Source organism: Monodon monoceros, unplaced genomic scaffold, assembly GCF_005190385.1.
Source record: "Monodon monoceros isolate NGI ecotype Baffin Bay Population unplaced genomic scaffold, NGI_Narwhal_1 Super_Scaffold_1, whole genome shotgun sequence".
NCBI lineage: Eukaryota > Metazoa > Chordata > Mammalia > Artiodactyla > Monodontidae > Monodon > Monodon monoceros.
The window spans coordinates 36,854,669-36,868,976 of NW_021703765.1; the positions used below are offsets into that span (position 1 = coordinate 36,854,669).

At 45.0% G+C, this 14,308-nt stretch overlaps 1 protein-coding gene across 4 annotated transcripts in view; it reads right to left on the bottom strand.

Annotated features, from left to right (window-relative positions):
• Positions 1-14,308, bottom strand: part of FHOD3 (formin homology 2 domain containing 3) — a 497,516-nt gene that overhangs the window by 38,857 nt on the left and 444,351 nt on the right. For all 4 annotated transcript variants that reach the window (XM_029219969.1, XM_029219976.1, XM_029219995.1 and 1 more), the window contains 3 exons: positions 6,295-6,477; positions 4,520-4,639; positions 3,627-3,788 (listed from right to left, as the gene is read on the bottom strand). In XM_029219969.1, the coding sequence (XP_029075802.1) occupies positions 3,627-3,788; positions 4,520-4,639; positions 6,295-6,477 (465 nt within the window). The remainder of the gene's footprint in view (positions 1-3,626; positions 3,789-4,519; positions 4,640-6,294; positions 6,478-14,308) is intronic.

A 14,308-nucleotide genomic window follows, 5' to 3' on the forward strand; every position in this document is an offset into this window, starting at 1 on the left:
TGGAGGAGGCCAAGTCGGAGGTTTGATGCCAGTTGTAACAGGTCTAATCATAGCTTCGCCATCTGTCCTCATTTGCATCTAGCAGCAACCTTGATCCGCAATATCTGTAATAACTTTAATAAGTGTAGTAACTTCAGTTCAGCTCGGAATGTACTGAGCAGCTTGGTACAGTCTAACCAGGTGACGCCTGCCCAGCACTGCAGTGGACACAGAGCGGTCGGGCAGAAACCACCTTAGAGATGGTTTTCAGGGAAGAGAATCCACCGTGAGCCTTTAAAGGTAGTGGCAGAAAAGAGTGACCTCACTGCCAATGGAAACCAGGTGGAGAGCCTTTGACCGAAAGGTGTTTGAGGGTGGAGCTTAATGTAGCATCTTTTGAGGAGACCTAGAAGGCTGCCTCAGCTGGCTGTCTCCTGGGGCTGACGAAACCACCATGATCTGAGTCTTCACAGTTACTTCATGGCCTCAGATTCTGTAACTGGCCCCACTTCATGGGGGAGAAACTGTTGCACAGAAAGGTTAAGGAACTTGTGAGAGGCCACACAGCTGGTTAGTGGTAGAGCTGGGATTTGAACCCACATCCCTCTGGCTCCAGAGTCTAAGTTCTCAACCGTCATGCCTTAAGCCTAGGTTTGATCCTAAAAAAATCCACCCCAGGGAGAGAGCTGGCCTGGCCTTCTGTTGTGAGAAAGAAGTCCTCACCAGGAAGCCCTCTCCTGAGGACTGCTCCACATGGGCCACCTTCCGTGTGTAGGAGGACATGGAACTGTGCTGTGAGGTAGTCAAGTCTTATCAAGTTAGTCTGGGGTGGAGTGGGCCAACTCAGGGACAAGAGCCAGGGCTGCAGAAGGGATGGGGCAGGGAAAACACACAGTATGAGTAGTCTGGTGCTTTAACGGCAAATTCTTTGACACTCAGCCCTTCATGAAGTCATGAGGACATTCAAGGAGCCCTGGGAGAGCCCGACCTGGGAAGGAACTGAGTCCTCTCTCTAAGAACTAACAGATGAGTGAGCCACCATGGGAAAAACTTCCCAGCCCCAGTCGAGCCTTCGATGACTGCAGCCTCAGCTGACATGTTGACTGAAACCCCAGGAGAGAACCTGAGACAGAACCACTCATGAAATAATGTTTCCTATTGCCAAAATTCATATGTTGAAGTCCCAACTCCCAGTACCTCAGAATGTGTCCTAATCGGGAAATAGGGTCATTATAGATGTAATTAATTAAGTTAGGATGAGGTTGCAATGGAGTAGGGTGGATCCCAATCCAATATGACTGGTATCCTTATAAGAAGGGGAAATCTGGACATAGACACACAAGGAGAACACCATGTGAAGATGAAGGCAGAGATGGGGGTTATTTCCAGCAAACCATCAGAAGCCAGGAGAGAGACATGGCACAGATTTCTCCCTCAAGAGAAACTGACCTGGCCAACACCTTGATATCAGACTCCTGGCCTCCAGAACTGGGGAACAAATTATTTCTGTTTTTCTAAGCTACCTAGTTTGTGATACTTTGTTACAACAACCCTAGGAAACTAATACATTATCCTGACCCACTAGCTTTTGGAGTGATCTGTCACACAGCTGTAGATAACTAATACATGCAGGTAAAAATGTAAGGAAGAAGAGCCTACACGGTCACCTGCCTCCACTCCTGGAGCCGTGGGGTCAAGTCAGTGATCACACTTCACTGTCGCTCTCTGAAAGCTAACGTGACTTGTCAGCACTCTGCACAAGCCTGTAAGTACCCCCCCGCTGCCCCTCCAGGAGCAGCCAGAGCTATGCCCACCTCCACTCATTTCCACCAGCCCCTGGTGGGACAGTTTTCTTCCAGATGCCAAAGTAACCTGCTCTTCGTGGGTTGCAGTGATGACACCCAAAGTGACACACCAGGGCACGGAATGAATGCAGCTGGGGCTGGGGGTCCTTGAAGCTGATTTTGTACCTGTCTACACATAAGAGCCCCTCAAAGCCCCCCAGAACTTTGGGAGTAAAGGCTAAGAAGTGGTGGTAGATGCCCTCTTGGCATCCTGTTGTAAGTCACATGGGCCTGGGTCAATAGTCATCCTTCGTAATTGCCGAGGTTAATGGGGAGAAGCTACCTGCAGGTCTGGCTTGTGTAGCCAGTCTTTAGGCAAGGAAAGGCCTGATACTGAGGGGGCCCAGGGCAGTCACTGGGGGCCAGCCTGGTGTCAGGGCCCCTAGGCCAGGGCGACTTTCATCAAAAGCAGGCTCCACCCAACAGAAGGCCCTGGAAAGAACAAAGGACTACTGATTTGTAAAAAGGGAACTGATTCGTTCTGGAAACAGGACCAAATGAAGGGGATCCAGAAGCCCTGTCTCAAGAATTATAGGCAGACTCTATCTCAAGAATTATTACTAATAAACTGTCTTCTGAGAAGGTGCTCATGGGGCACCTAGAAGACCCCCGTTGGGACACTCAGAAGGGCTTTTGGAACACTGAAGTAATATTTCTAAAGACTTCAGAACAGTGCCTGGCACAGAGTACAGACAGAGAGAGTGTCTGTGAAACAGAAAAGTCTGTCCACTCTCAGAGCTGCAGGATCGCTGGCCTTGCCTGTTTCTGCCTCAAGGCAGGGCCTCCGTCAGGCTGGCTCAGGGCGCCCAGCTCAGTGGACCTGGCAGCTGCTGGCCTGAGACAGGTGAAGGAGGGTCCCAGGCCCCAGGTCTCCACAAGCCAGCTCTGTGGGAGAAGGCAGAGAGAGGGAAAGCTCCCTGAAGGGGAACCTAGCAAAGCCCTTTCCCGCCTCTGCCCACCACAGTCTCTCCTATGTTCATCGCTAGATTCCAATGTGTCTCAGAGCTAAACGCTGTTCTGCTTTCAGCTCCCCAGCCGGGTTGTACTTCTGGGAGTTTCTTCCACACTGACCTGGCCCTACTGAAGCCCATCCCTGTGAGTTCCCTGTTGCTTCCAAGACCCTTACATCTCCCAGTTCTGTTGTGTTTGGGATCCCTCTGGGGTTGTTTGGCCCCAGGGATGCTCCTGCAGCGGGGGCAGCTGGCTATCCAGCTCTTACAACTAAACCATAAGCTCATGAAGATTTTAACTCTGCACTAAGCTTAAGAGTTTGCAGCTGAGGGGCCAATGCTCTACGCTGTTTATAGCCCTATAAAACTGTTCCCTCGGTGTAAGATCACAGGCAGGGCCAATCTGTAGGGGTCAGGGGGCCAGGCGTGACCTTAGTTTCCTGGCTCCGCACCTCACTGCAGGGTCCTATGGAAGTTTGAGGAGGAGGCCAATTGCATCTTGTGCACATTTTTGCCCACCTAAAACCAGCTGGGTGATTTCACTGCTCTGGAGAAGCCAGCCTGGTGAGTAACGCAGCTGAACAGGGGACGCCAGGGTTAGGACTGACTGGGATGGCAGGCTTGCTTCACATACCTCAGCAGGAAAGAATCTGACAGAGAACCAGAGATGGGAAAATGATCTCAAAAGTCCATCAGACATGGCACGAGACGAGTTTTATTCACAAACTCTAGAGCAGGGCTGCAAGCGTCACTTGGGCGTTTTAGTTAACAGAGCCCGTGCTCCGCAGAGATGGTTGATGCAGAGCCAGCCTCTGGGGACAGGCACGCACGCTCTTCCGAGCCCCGGACATACCTTGGCTGACCTGGTGACGGCCCCAATCTCTGAGTACAGATCAGAGCTGTCCGGGAAGTTTTCCACCACCATGGTGCACACGTGGTGGAGAAGTGACTGCTTGTGCACGGTGTCTTTGACTTCTGGAACCTTCTCGAGGTAGCTTAACTCAAACGCTTTGGCCTGTTTGGGGAACGTTCAATAAAAGACAGGAAGAACAAGTTTCACGCAGGTTCTCAGAAAGGCCCAAATGGTTTTAGAATCAATGCTCTCTTGAAGGAGCCCAATATTTAGTTCCTCTGTGAGTGAAGCATCTCAGGCCACACGCTCCATCATCCTTAGCTGATCACACAGGGACCAGCCACCCTGAGAGCAAAATGAGCCTCCAGTCCTTTCCCACCACGGCCATCAGCCACGGACTACCCCAGGGCTCTGCTCCTAAATCAGGGTGCTGGGATGGGGCTAAGGGGGCGGGGTCTCTGCCATGTAGGTATCTACAACTTCCCTAATCCCTTCCCTGTTGCTTTTCTACTTCCTGGCCGAAGATAGACCATTAAAACAAACAAAAAGAAGTTTGTTTATAATGTGTATGAGTACAAATATTTAAGTGATAAGCTCAGGGGAAAAAAGAGAAAAAGAAAAAAACAGGGTAGAAGAAAATAGCTCCAAAGTCAATTTTGGGAGGAGCCAAGCTTCACAAGGAATAAAGTGCTTATTTTTCTAAGTTTTCTTATTTATAGCAAGATACAGGCTTGAATAAATAGGCCCTGATATTTTAAGGACAGAACTTATAGATTTTCACCAAAAAACACAAAAACTGTTTGTTCAATTGTGCTTTGGAGGACCAGAGGTACGACCTCCACTGGCAAGTGAAGGGCAGGGATTTTGTGAAGAAAGGGATGGGAAAGACTTACATTAGTTCCATTTAGAAAGTTCCCAATGGCTAAGAGAGTAGACAGGATAAAGCCCAAGGTTTTATTGTTCTCCAACTGGTCTATTCCTTCCTTCAGGTCCAAAAGTGGTTCTGCCACTTCCTTTCAATTAAAAAAAAGTTAGAAGAAGGTGATAGAGAGGGTAAATTTTGGTTTTACTTTGTTCTTTTTAATTTTTGTACAAGGTCATTACCAGTGGAGTTCTCCCAGTATAAGCCAATCCCATGTGATGGGCACATGCTCCCAGGTGTGGAAAAGAGCAGAAGGGCAGCAGGAGAGTCTAGCCCCAAAGTCTCCTCAGTGCAGACCAACTGGGTACCTGTGGCTCACAGGAGCTTGGTTGGGTGACATCTGCTCTGTCATCCCCTGTTCCTTCCCATCTCCAAAGTTCAAGCAGGACCCTCAGGTTATACTCTCCTCCCATTCTCTCTTCTGACCATGGTTGATGTCTATGAAACTCTTCACCTGCAGGTTCCTTCAGCATCGGAACCAGTCTTCCTCTTTACCTTTCTCCTCCCAGGCAGATGACACTGGAAACTGTGGCCTCATTGTCCCTGGACCCAGGTCTCCTAACCTCCCCTCTAGGCACTCTGTGGCTGGCCACCTCTTGGCCTGGGTTACTTTCTAGAAGGCCATCGTCCTCATTACTCCAACTTTCTTCAAAACTCCCACTCTCTCAGGTGTCTAGCCTGCCCTGTGGCCTCATGGCCTCAGTCTCCCCTTCCCTCTGTCTTGTTGTTCTGTAACCACCCCCCACCTCAGCGTCCTCACTGAGGCTCTCCCCAAGCATGGACCCCAAAGCCAGAAGCTTCAGCTTCATTCTCTCCAGCCTCGCTTCTGCTAGGCAGGCCCTCCCAGCCCCTGGCCAAGGCTGACTCGATGACCTGTTTTCTCCCTGAAGTTACCTCACTTTTCTCCAGAAAATCATCTGAACATGCTGACTAGTTCTGCAACCACATCACCCTAGCAGTTCTAGGATTCTTCAGCCCTGCCTGATTCTCGAATGGAGTCAAATATAGCAGTTTCCTCCTGAAGCAGCCTTAGCCCACTGCTACCTGCCTGGCCCTCAGAAAGGACCGTGCTCCCTCCTTTGCGGAAAGAGGAAGACCACACAGCCTCTCCACTTCCTCCGGGCACTTGCTCTCAGTCAAGCTCACCTCCAGCTCACCATCCCTCCCTCCCTTGTCCTCTCCATGGTTCCTTCTTCTCAGCCTGCAAAAAATACTCACCTCTCACCCATCCGGAGAGGACACCTGCTTCTTCCACTTTCTACTCGGGATGAGTGTTCCCATGCCTTCACTTTCATTCTACTCTCCTCTCAACCTCTTGCAATCTGTTCATCTCGGATTTTCTACTGTGATACTCTCTCAAAGGGACCCAGTGACCTGCTGGTTGCCACAGTCAATGGCAGTGAGGTGACCATCATCAGCTAGAAGGATTGCAAGTCACTTCCCATATTGTGTCTTTCTGTATTGTCTAAATTTTCTACAGTGAGCATACAGAGTCAGAAAAACATTTGATTGTTGTTTTTTTTTAAACAGTCAAGTATCTGAGGCTGGTGCCAGACAGACACTTGAGAATAAGCCCTCACTGGTAGGCTGCTCATCACTCGGTGTAGACATGACCCCATCACGATCAAACCCTCACCCTTCAAACCCTGTCTCAGGAATGACACTTCACTATGTTCACCGTTAAAAAAATGAACGTTCTCAACTCTGGGGACATAGGACTGGCTGCCTCTCTTCCTAAGTGCTTACCTTTTCTGTAGTTTCATAATCCATTTTGAACGCCCAGAGGTGGAGCCGAGCTGAGAGCTCGCTGATGGAGCACAGTGTAAGGAGGAACTGCTCTGCACTGCCCAGGGGCACCTCAGGGTTGGCCAGCTGCGCTTCCTGGATTTTCTGCTTCTCTTCTTCAGTGGGAATCATGGTTAGAATTTTCTGGAAAGATGGAATGATACAGCATATTCTTAGTGATGGACCCCTCGCTGTTTCCAAATTCATATGGTAACTTCCCAACCAGGTAGTAGAGATGTTCTGCTGTCAGTGCTCTTATCATATACAGCTGCTATATACCACATAAACTTTAGAGTGGAAGAGCCCTATGTAGCATCTAAATTTACATTCATTTGTTTTAACATTCTTTCTCTTTCTTTAAATCTCCTGTTCCATAAGCAACTTGCCCTAAATCTCCTGGTCTTGTACATGAAGGACATTCTAGGCAAGAAAGGGATGGGGGGGTGAGAGAAAGGTGAAAGAATAAGATAGAAGATTAGAGAACAGCTCCCTGTTCCCTAAGAAATAGAGTAAAATGTGTTAAGCATATAATCTTCTCACAGATTAATTTAAGAGCTTACAAAAATAAATCATTTACCAAGAGCTCAGACTAACTTTTGTACATGGGCCATATTATAACTTTAATTGTTTTAAATATTTCAAGTATATTTCAAATTTTATATAGAAATGAAAACATCTTAACATCAGGCTCAGCTCAAGTCTGACTGAGGGAAAAATGATGATGGTACTTATAAAGAGCAATACTTACCTACTAATGGAAAGAGTATCACTTTCTGCTTTCATTTGTTTCTGGTAAAAGTCAATTGTGGAAGGCAGAGGGAGCAAACAGGCATCAGAAGGATTATGACTCTTATAAGTTCAAATTCCTTAGTGATTACATTTTAAAAGAAGGTAAAAATTCCCACCATGTGACATTTAACATACAACATTACGAAAGAGGAGGTGTCATTATTTTTCTCTCATTTATCAAATGAGAGTATCAAAGCAAAGAAATACACATTGTGCCATACTTTTCGGTAACTTATGTTAATTCATTAATTCTAAGTGGCTTTGGTTACTGCTCTACAATAGCAACCATCTGGATAAAGTGTGGGAAGGAGTTCCGGTTCTGGGGGAGATAGAGTAAGCAATACTCTGTCTGTCCCACTAAATGCAACTATACACCCTGGACAGCAGGCACAGAGCAGCTACTTGAAGACTTTTTAAAAAAGAAATAGTGGCAGGTAGATTGAGGAAGAAGACCAGAACTGAAAGCTCAACTGAACTGGTAATGAGTTGACCATTTTTCCTCTGGTGTTCCCTAGCCTGGGCTCAGGCAGCCCAAAAATCTGGAAGAGGGTATCATGTGCAGACAGAGAGAACGCCAGGGGAGCCCTCTAGTTCTGACTCGAGGTGTGGGAAAGGGTCTCCTAGCGGTGGCAGCAAGGTTGGCAGGTCCTAAAGCTCAGATCAAGGGAACATTCTTCTCCAGTCAGTGGAGCTGTGGTCCCAAGAGGTGGGGCAAACCCCTTATGCTTTTCTTTTCTATCTTCTCTCTGCTTGGCCCCAGACATGGGCACAGTCATAGCAAGTGCATGGTAAAGTGAGGTAAATAAAGACCCAGCTTTCACTGGAGGACTATAAAGGAAGGCCCCAGAAAACCAGAAAGCAGTGGGGAGGTCATGAAACATGAAGAGCCTGCAAAGCAAGGGCACAAAGCTGTTTAAGAACTTCTGAGCTTCTCCTTGAGCTGTTCGTGTGTGAATCTGACCTTCAAAAGCACATTAAAGACTTTGAGACCTGAACTGGTCTTTGAAAACTTTGAAAACTGAGCTGACGTTGGAACAACAGTCCACAGAAGGTGGGTCAGAATCTGTGGCTTGAACTCCAACAAGTGATGGAACAATTCTTAATTCTTTTTATGAAACCAGAATGATCCTGATACAAAAACCAGACAAAGTTAATCTAGTCGAGAAAAGAAAACTACATACCAATACCCTGATGAATCAGATGCAAAAATCCTTAACAAAATATTTTAAAGTATATAAATAAATGCCAATATATTAAGATATATAAATCTATTGCTAAATTTCATATAGCAATATATTTTAAAATAGCCACAAGGTTAGTTCAATATGAAAAAAATTAATCAATGCAATTAATCTACCAGATTAACAGTGTGAACAAGAAAATTCACACAGTCATTTCAATTGACTCAAAAAAGTTTTGATAAAATTCAATTTCCATTCATGACAAAAAAATCTCAGCAACCCAGTAATAGAAGGCATTTCCCCCACCTGATAAGATACATTTATAAAAAAAAAAACCTACAGCTCATTTCATACTTAATGGTGACAGAGAGAATGCTTTCCCTCTAAGAATGGGAACAAGACAGGGTGTCCACTCTCACCATTCCTATTTAACATTGTGTGGAAATCCTAGCCAGGTATATAAAATTTTAAAAATACATACAGATTGGAAAGGAAAAGATAAAACTCTTCCTGTCACAGATGGTATAATCGTCTACATAGGAAATTTTGAGGAATCTACAAAAATCTTATGAAACAATGAGTTAAACAATGTTGCATAATATAAGGTCAATATACAAAAAATCCATTTTATTTCTATATATTACTAATGAGCAATTACAAACTGAAATTTTAAAAAAATGCTATTTACAATGAAATACTTAGGTATGAATCTAACAAAGCACGTGTAGGATCTGCATTTGGAAAGTAGAAAATGCTGATGAAAGCAATCTAATCGTCTAAAGACGATCTAAATGAAAAGAGAAGGAACAGTGTTCACAGACTGAAGGATTCAACATAGTCAAGATGCTAGTTTTCCCAAAATTGATGTATAAATTTAACTCAATTCCAATCCAAATAGCATGATTTTTTGTGGATATAGACAAGCTGATTCTAAAAATTATATGGTAAGGCAGAGGACCAAAACAGTCAAACCAAAATAATTTTGAAAAAGAATACCCTTGGAGGAGTCATACCACTTGACTTTAAGACCTACAATAAAGCTGCGGTATTAAGACAGTGTGGCATGGGCTAAATGATAGATACAGAGACCAGTGGGACAAAATGGGGCACCCAGAAATAGACTACACAAATATGGCCCAGTGATTCTGACAAAGGTATGAAGGCAGTTCAGTGGACAAATGGTAGTGTTTTCAACAAATGGTGTTGGATGGACCAACTGGAACCCATATGCAAAAAGTGAACCTCAACTTAAACCTTCCACCTTCTACATAAGTTAACTCAAAGGGGATCATAGATCTAAAAGTAAGAAGCAACACTACAAAACTTTTAGAAGGAAACACAGGAGAAAATTTTTGTGACACAGGTTATGCAGTGAACTTCTAGACATGATACAAAAAAAGAACAGGTTGATGAATTAACCTTCATCCAAATTAAACACTTTTTCTCTGTGAAAGACACTGTTAAGAGAATGAAGAGACAAGTTACAGTTCCTCAAAAGATTAAACATAGAGTTATCACATGACCCAGCAATTCTGTTTGTATTTACCCTAGAAAAATTAAAACAGTATTCACACAAAAACTTGTACGTGAGTATTCGTAGTAGCTTTATTCATAACTGCTATGAACTGGACCAAGCTAAATATTCTTCAATGGGTGAATATTTATATTTACAAACAGCCAGTGGTACATCCCTACAATGCGATGATACTCAGCAATAAAAAGGGACCAACTATAGATACAAACTGCGACTTGGATGAATCTCAGAGGCATCGATCATGCTGAGTGAAAGAAGCCAATCTCAAAAGGTGACTCGCTGTATGATTCCTTGTGTATGACATTCTCGGAAAGACAAAACCATAGTGATGAGAATCAATCAGTCATTAACAGGGGCGAGGGGTGGGTTAAGGGTGTGACTAGAAAGGGACAGCACAAGAGCTTTTTGGGGAGATGGGACTGCTTTGAATTTTGACTACAGTGGTCATTGCGTGAATTTATATATGTTTTAAAACTCAATAGACCTGGACCCCTGCCAAAAGTCAACTTTACTCTATATTAATTAAAAAAAAAAAAAAGCCAAAATAAAAGACTGGACACTTGACACCAGAATCAGCAAACATGCAGATATCTACATGATTGTGCCTTAGGATGTATCTGGGTGGGGCAGTAGTTGTCCTAGGCTTCTGAAAGTGTTATCAGGGAGGGTTGTCTCAGGAGTTTATCAGAAGCCAGTGACAACAAACTGTATTGAAGACCTCTTTTGGGCTGTGGTCAGAGTGAGGTCACAGGTGGTGAGCCCTAGATACCTCTTCTACCAACATCCTCTTCATCACGGCCCCAAACACAGATTATGTGGGTGGAATGGAGCATCGGGGAGACGTTCAGTGACGATCCTCCTTGTTCTCCCACAGGCTGATGCTACTGATTCCACCTGTCCACACAGATGGCATTTAAGAAGGACCAAAACAACCCAAGCAGATGTCACTTCTTCCAAAACACCCAGCATTTGAACTCAACTGGTTTTCAAAAGAAAAACTTAACTAAGAATTTGTATTTTAATTTTCTTAATGCTCAAATTGTTTTAAGCATGTACAAGAATTCCGAAATATAAAGTTGTCAACGCTTTTCCCCCTTCTTCAGAAGGCATTTTCCTGGGATGATTTTTGTTTGCTTTTTTCCTTTGGGAAAGTAATCAAACACTCTTTTGTTTTTCCTTTCTCTAGTTTAAACCATTTGTTCACTACTGAAGATTTATGAGGTTACCATCTGCCAGTTTATTTTACTTCTTTTTTACACATCACTGACAATAAAAATAGCCGTAAGACGGGGACAGGAGGTCAACGCTACCTCCTATGAGGTGATGGTCCCTTTTTTCCATGAGCAGATGACGAGGGAATGAGCATACCTTTAATTTGCTCTTTACCATGTCAGTAGATTTACTGATGTTTCTGTGATGACCATTTGGTTTCACAGGGAGAAAAACATCAAACAGGCCCATGACATAATAATCTCAGTGTTTTTTTGCTTTCTTCCAGACAGTGTTTCTCCAGCACTGCTTTAACTATGCTTGCTTTTGTATCTGAAAATCATATTTCAGATGAAAATTCATAAGTCTTACTTATTTTTTACAGACCCAAATGCTTTGGGGTTCGGCCATCGCATTCACTTGCATATGAGACCATACTAAGTAATTATCATGTCTTGTGAGTTCTTTTTTTTTTTTACCATCCTTATTGTAGTATAATTGTTTTACAATGGTGTGTTAGTTTCTGCTTTATAACAAATTGACTCAGCTATACATATACGTGTATCCCCGTATCTCCTGAGTTCTGAACAGAACCCTGGCTATGACTCCGGATGAGAATCTAACAGCAGAAAGTTGGAGCCTTTATGCAGGGCTTGGATGCAACTTGCAGTCTCATGAGACAATGGCATTCTCTTCATGCGCTTCATCTCAGGGAGGGGCTTTTTTTTTTTTTTTTAGTTAACTTCTCAAGTTTATTTCTTGACAGTATCTTCTTTCGTTCTTATGATTACTCAAGTGAGGCACGTAAGGCAGAAATTATGCACCAAATTTACAGATGAAGACGCAGTGCCTGAAGCTAGGCTGGATAACCAAGGCAGCGCTGGAGAAGCACCCAGGGGCTCCTCCTACTTTCTAGCACCGCCTCCATGCTCATGGCGATTCCACAAACTACCAGTGTGGCTAAGGTGCCCAGTCACTGGGACATTCTCATTCCTGGCACTGTGGACCCACTGATGGGCTCCTGCGCTCGGGCTCACCTGCGCGTGTCCAGCGCTCACTCAGGGACCCGTGGACGGGGTTCCCAACACAAACTGCTTGAGGAGATACTGTAGCTTTGTACAGGCGGCCAAAGGGAAATTCTGTTTCTAGGATGCTGACTGGCCTGGCAGCCAAGCAGGGCCAAGTTAAATGTCGTTTGGGGCCATTCAATTGTGTTACCCTCTGAGTAAACACAGACTCTAAAAATGAGAAAAGCAAGGAGAAAAATGAAAACCCTTCCTACTTCCATCTGTGATACCTCAGCGATGTTTTACTTGGGAAAATACCATTAATAATACTTAGAGATGCCCCCAAATCATATTCTAAAGTTTAATACTCTTAAGAAAAACTACTTCCTTAATGAAGTTACTTACTCCCATGGGTTTTCATGATGAGCCAGATACAAAACATGGGGTGGACAAACAGGATGTCAGTGAATACATCCTAATCACGTCCAGGTACACGGAGGTTTCGTTTCGAGTGACCCCATTAAGCCGTGGTGCCACGCTACAGGGCCTGCATCCAAGAAGCAGACGGTTTGGCAAAAGGCCATTTGGGCATAAGCTGGAAATCATATTAGTGAAGATCTGTAAGGACGCAACTTACATCTCTTCTCAGCCCTGACTTAACTCTCGAACAACAAGCCTAGACAATAAGCTTTGGCAGAGTAGCTCTGCACTTGGATGAAGACCATCTCTACCCCTTGGGCCCCTGGGATCAGTGGCCAGAGACAGCAGGTAACAGCTGGGAGGGCCTGGGTTCTGTCTTCCCCACAAGGACTGGTTTCTTCTGGATTCTCAGCTACAGCTGACAAGAGTTGAAAATATACACAGTCTCTGGATTTGCCCAGGCAGCTTCAGATGAGGGGTTCTCAATCAGGGTGATTCTGTCCCCAGGGTATATTGATGAAGTCTAAGAGACATTTTTGGTTGTCACCCCTGGATGGGTGCCACTGGCATCTTGTGGGCAGAGGCCAGGGATCCTGAACACCTTACAATGCACAGGGCAGCTCCCACAATAAAGAACTGTCCAGCCCAGCATGGCAATAGTGCCAGTTGATAAACCTTGCTTTCAACAAAAACTGTGGTAAAAATGTGTAACTCCATGTCTTGTGACTATATATGAATTTACCGAGCACTCATGACACAACAAGCTCTCAGGAAGGGTTAGGCAGTGTTTTCTATGGCTGTGTCCTCTCACTGTACCTCATTTCATATGCCAGCTACTCCCAGAGGAAAACCATAGGCAGCGCTGTGATGCGGACTGTGTTGCCTCATGCGTCTTCTCACTCCCCTTTCAGATTCCCTCTTATTCTTTTCGGTGGGTGAGCCCAGGCCCAGACAGCCCACCTGGGCTGGCCACCGCCAGAGCTGGCCTGTGGATTGCACTTCAGACTCAGGCTCTAGAAATCATATTTCAGCTCGACCTCTTACTGGCTTGTGAGCTTGGACACAGACAAACGTTGGAACTCACCCTCTTCATCTTTAAGATGAAGAACATAATAGTATGTACCTCGTAAGGGTCTGGTGAGCATCTGTGTGAAGCACCTACCTGGTGTCTGGCCCACAGGAGGAAACCTAGGAAAGTCAAGTTTAGTGCTGTGCTGCTCCCATATCCGTCATCATTATTGTACCTATCATCATTCCTTCCTGGATTGAAAAAAACAGTCAGAAAAGGAAAAAATAATTTGATTCATTCTAAAATCTAACTAACTTATTGTATCTGAAACTCTCCCCACCCAGGGAGACTGACATTTCAGGAAAGAAAAAAGGCAAAACCAAAGGCATCCATCTCTCCTGATGGACTTTCAAGTTCTCATGGCAATAAGAGGAAATATTTTTAAAAGGGGAAGTTGTCATTTTTTCCTTCAATCAAGCTGGCCCTGGCTGCATTTGGAGACTATGTACGAATCTGAGGCTTTTGCAGTCTTTAAAAGATCCTGTGAAGTAAACAGGATGGCCAGAACGTGCGCTAGGGCCTACTACTCTGTCTGTCCTATGTGAGAGACACTTTGCACTTGGTTCGTCCCGCTTGGCAGCTCCCACCTGCCCAATGCCCTTCTCTCTTGCTGCTCTGTGCGTCCCAGGGTGGAGGTCCCTCACACTGAGGCTGGGCCTGCTCCCTTCTTTCTCGCTGTCTGGCAGCTGCCTCAGTGTCCCTCTCTGTATTTGCCTACTCTTTGTCACCTGCTCTCTCCTTTCTACACCCTCCCCGGCCTGCCACG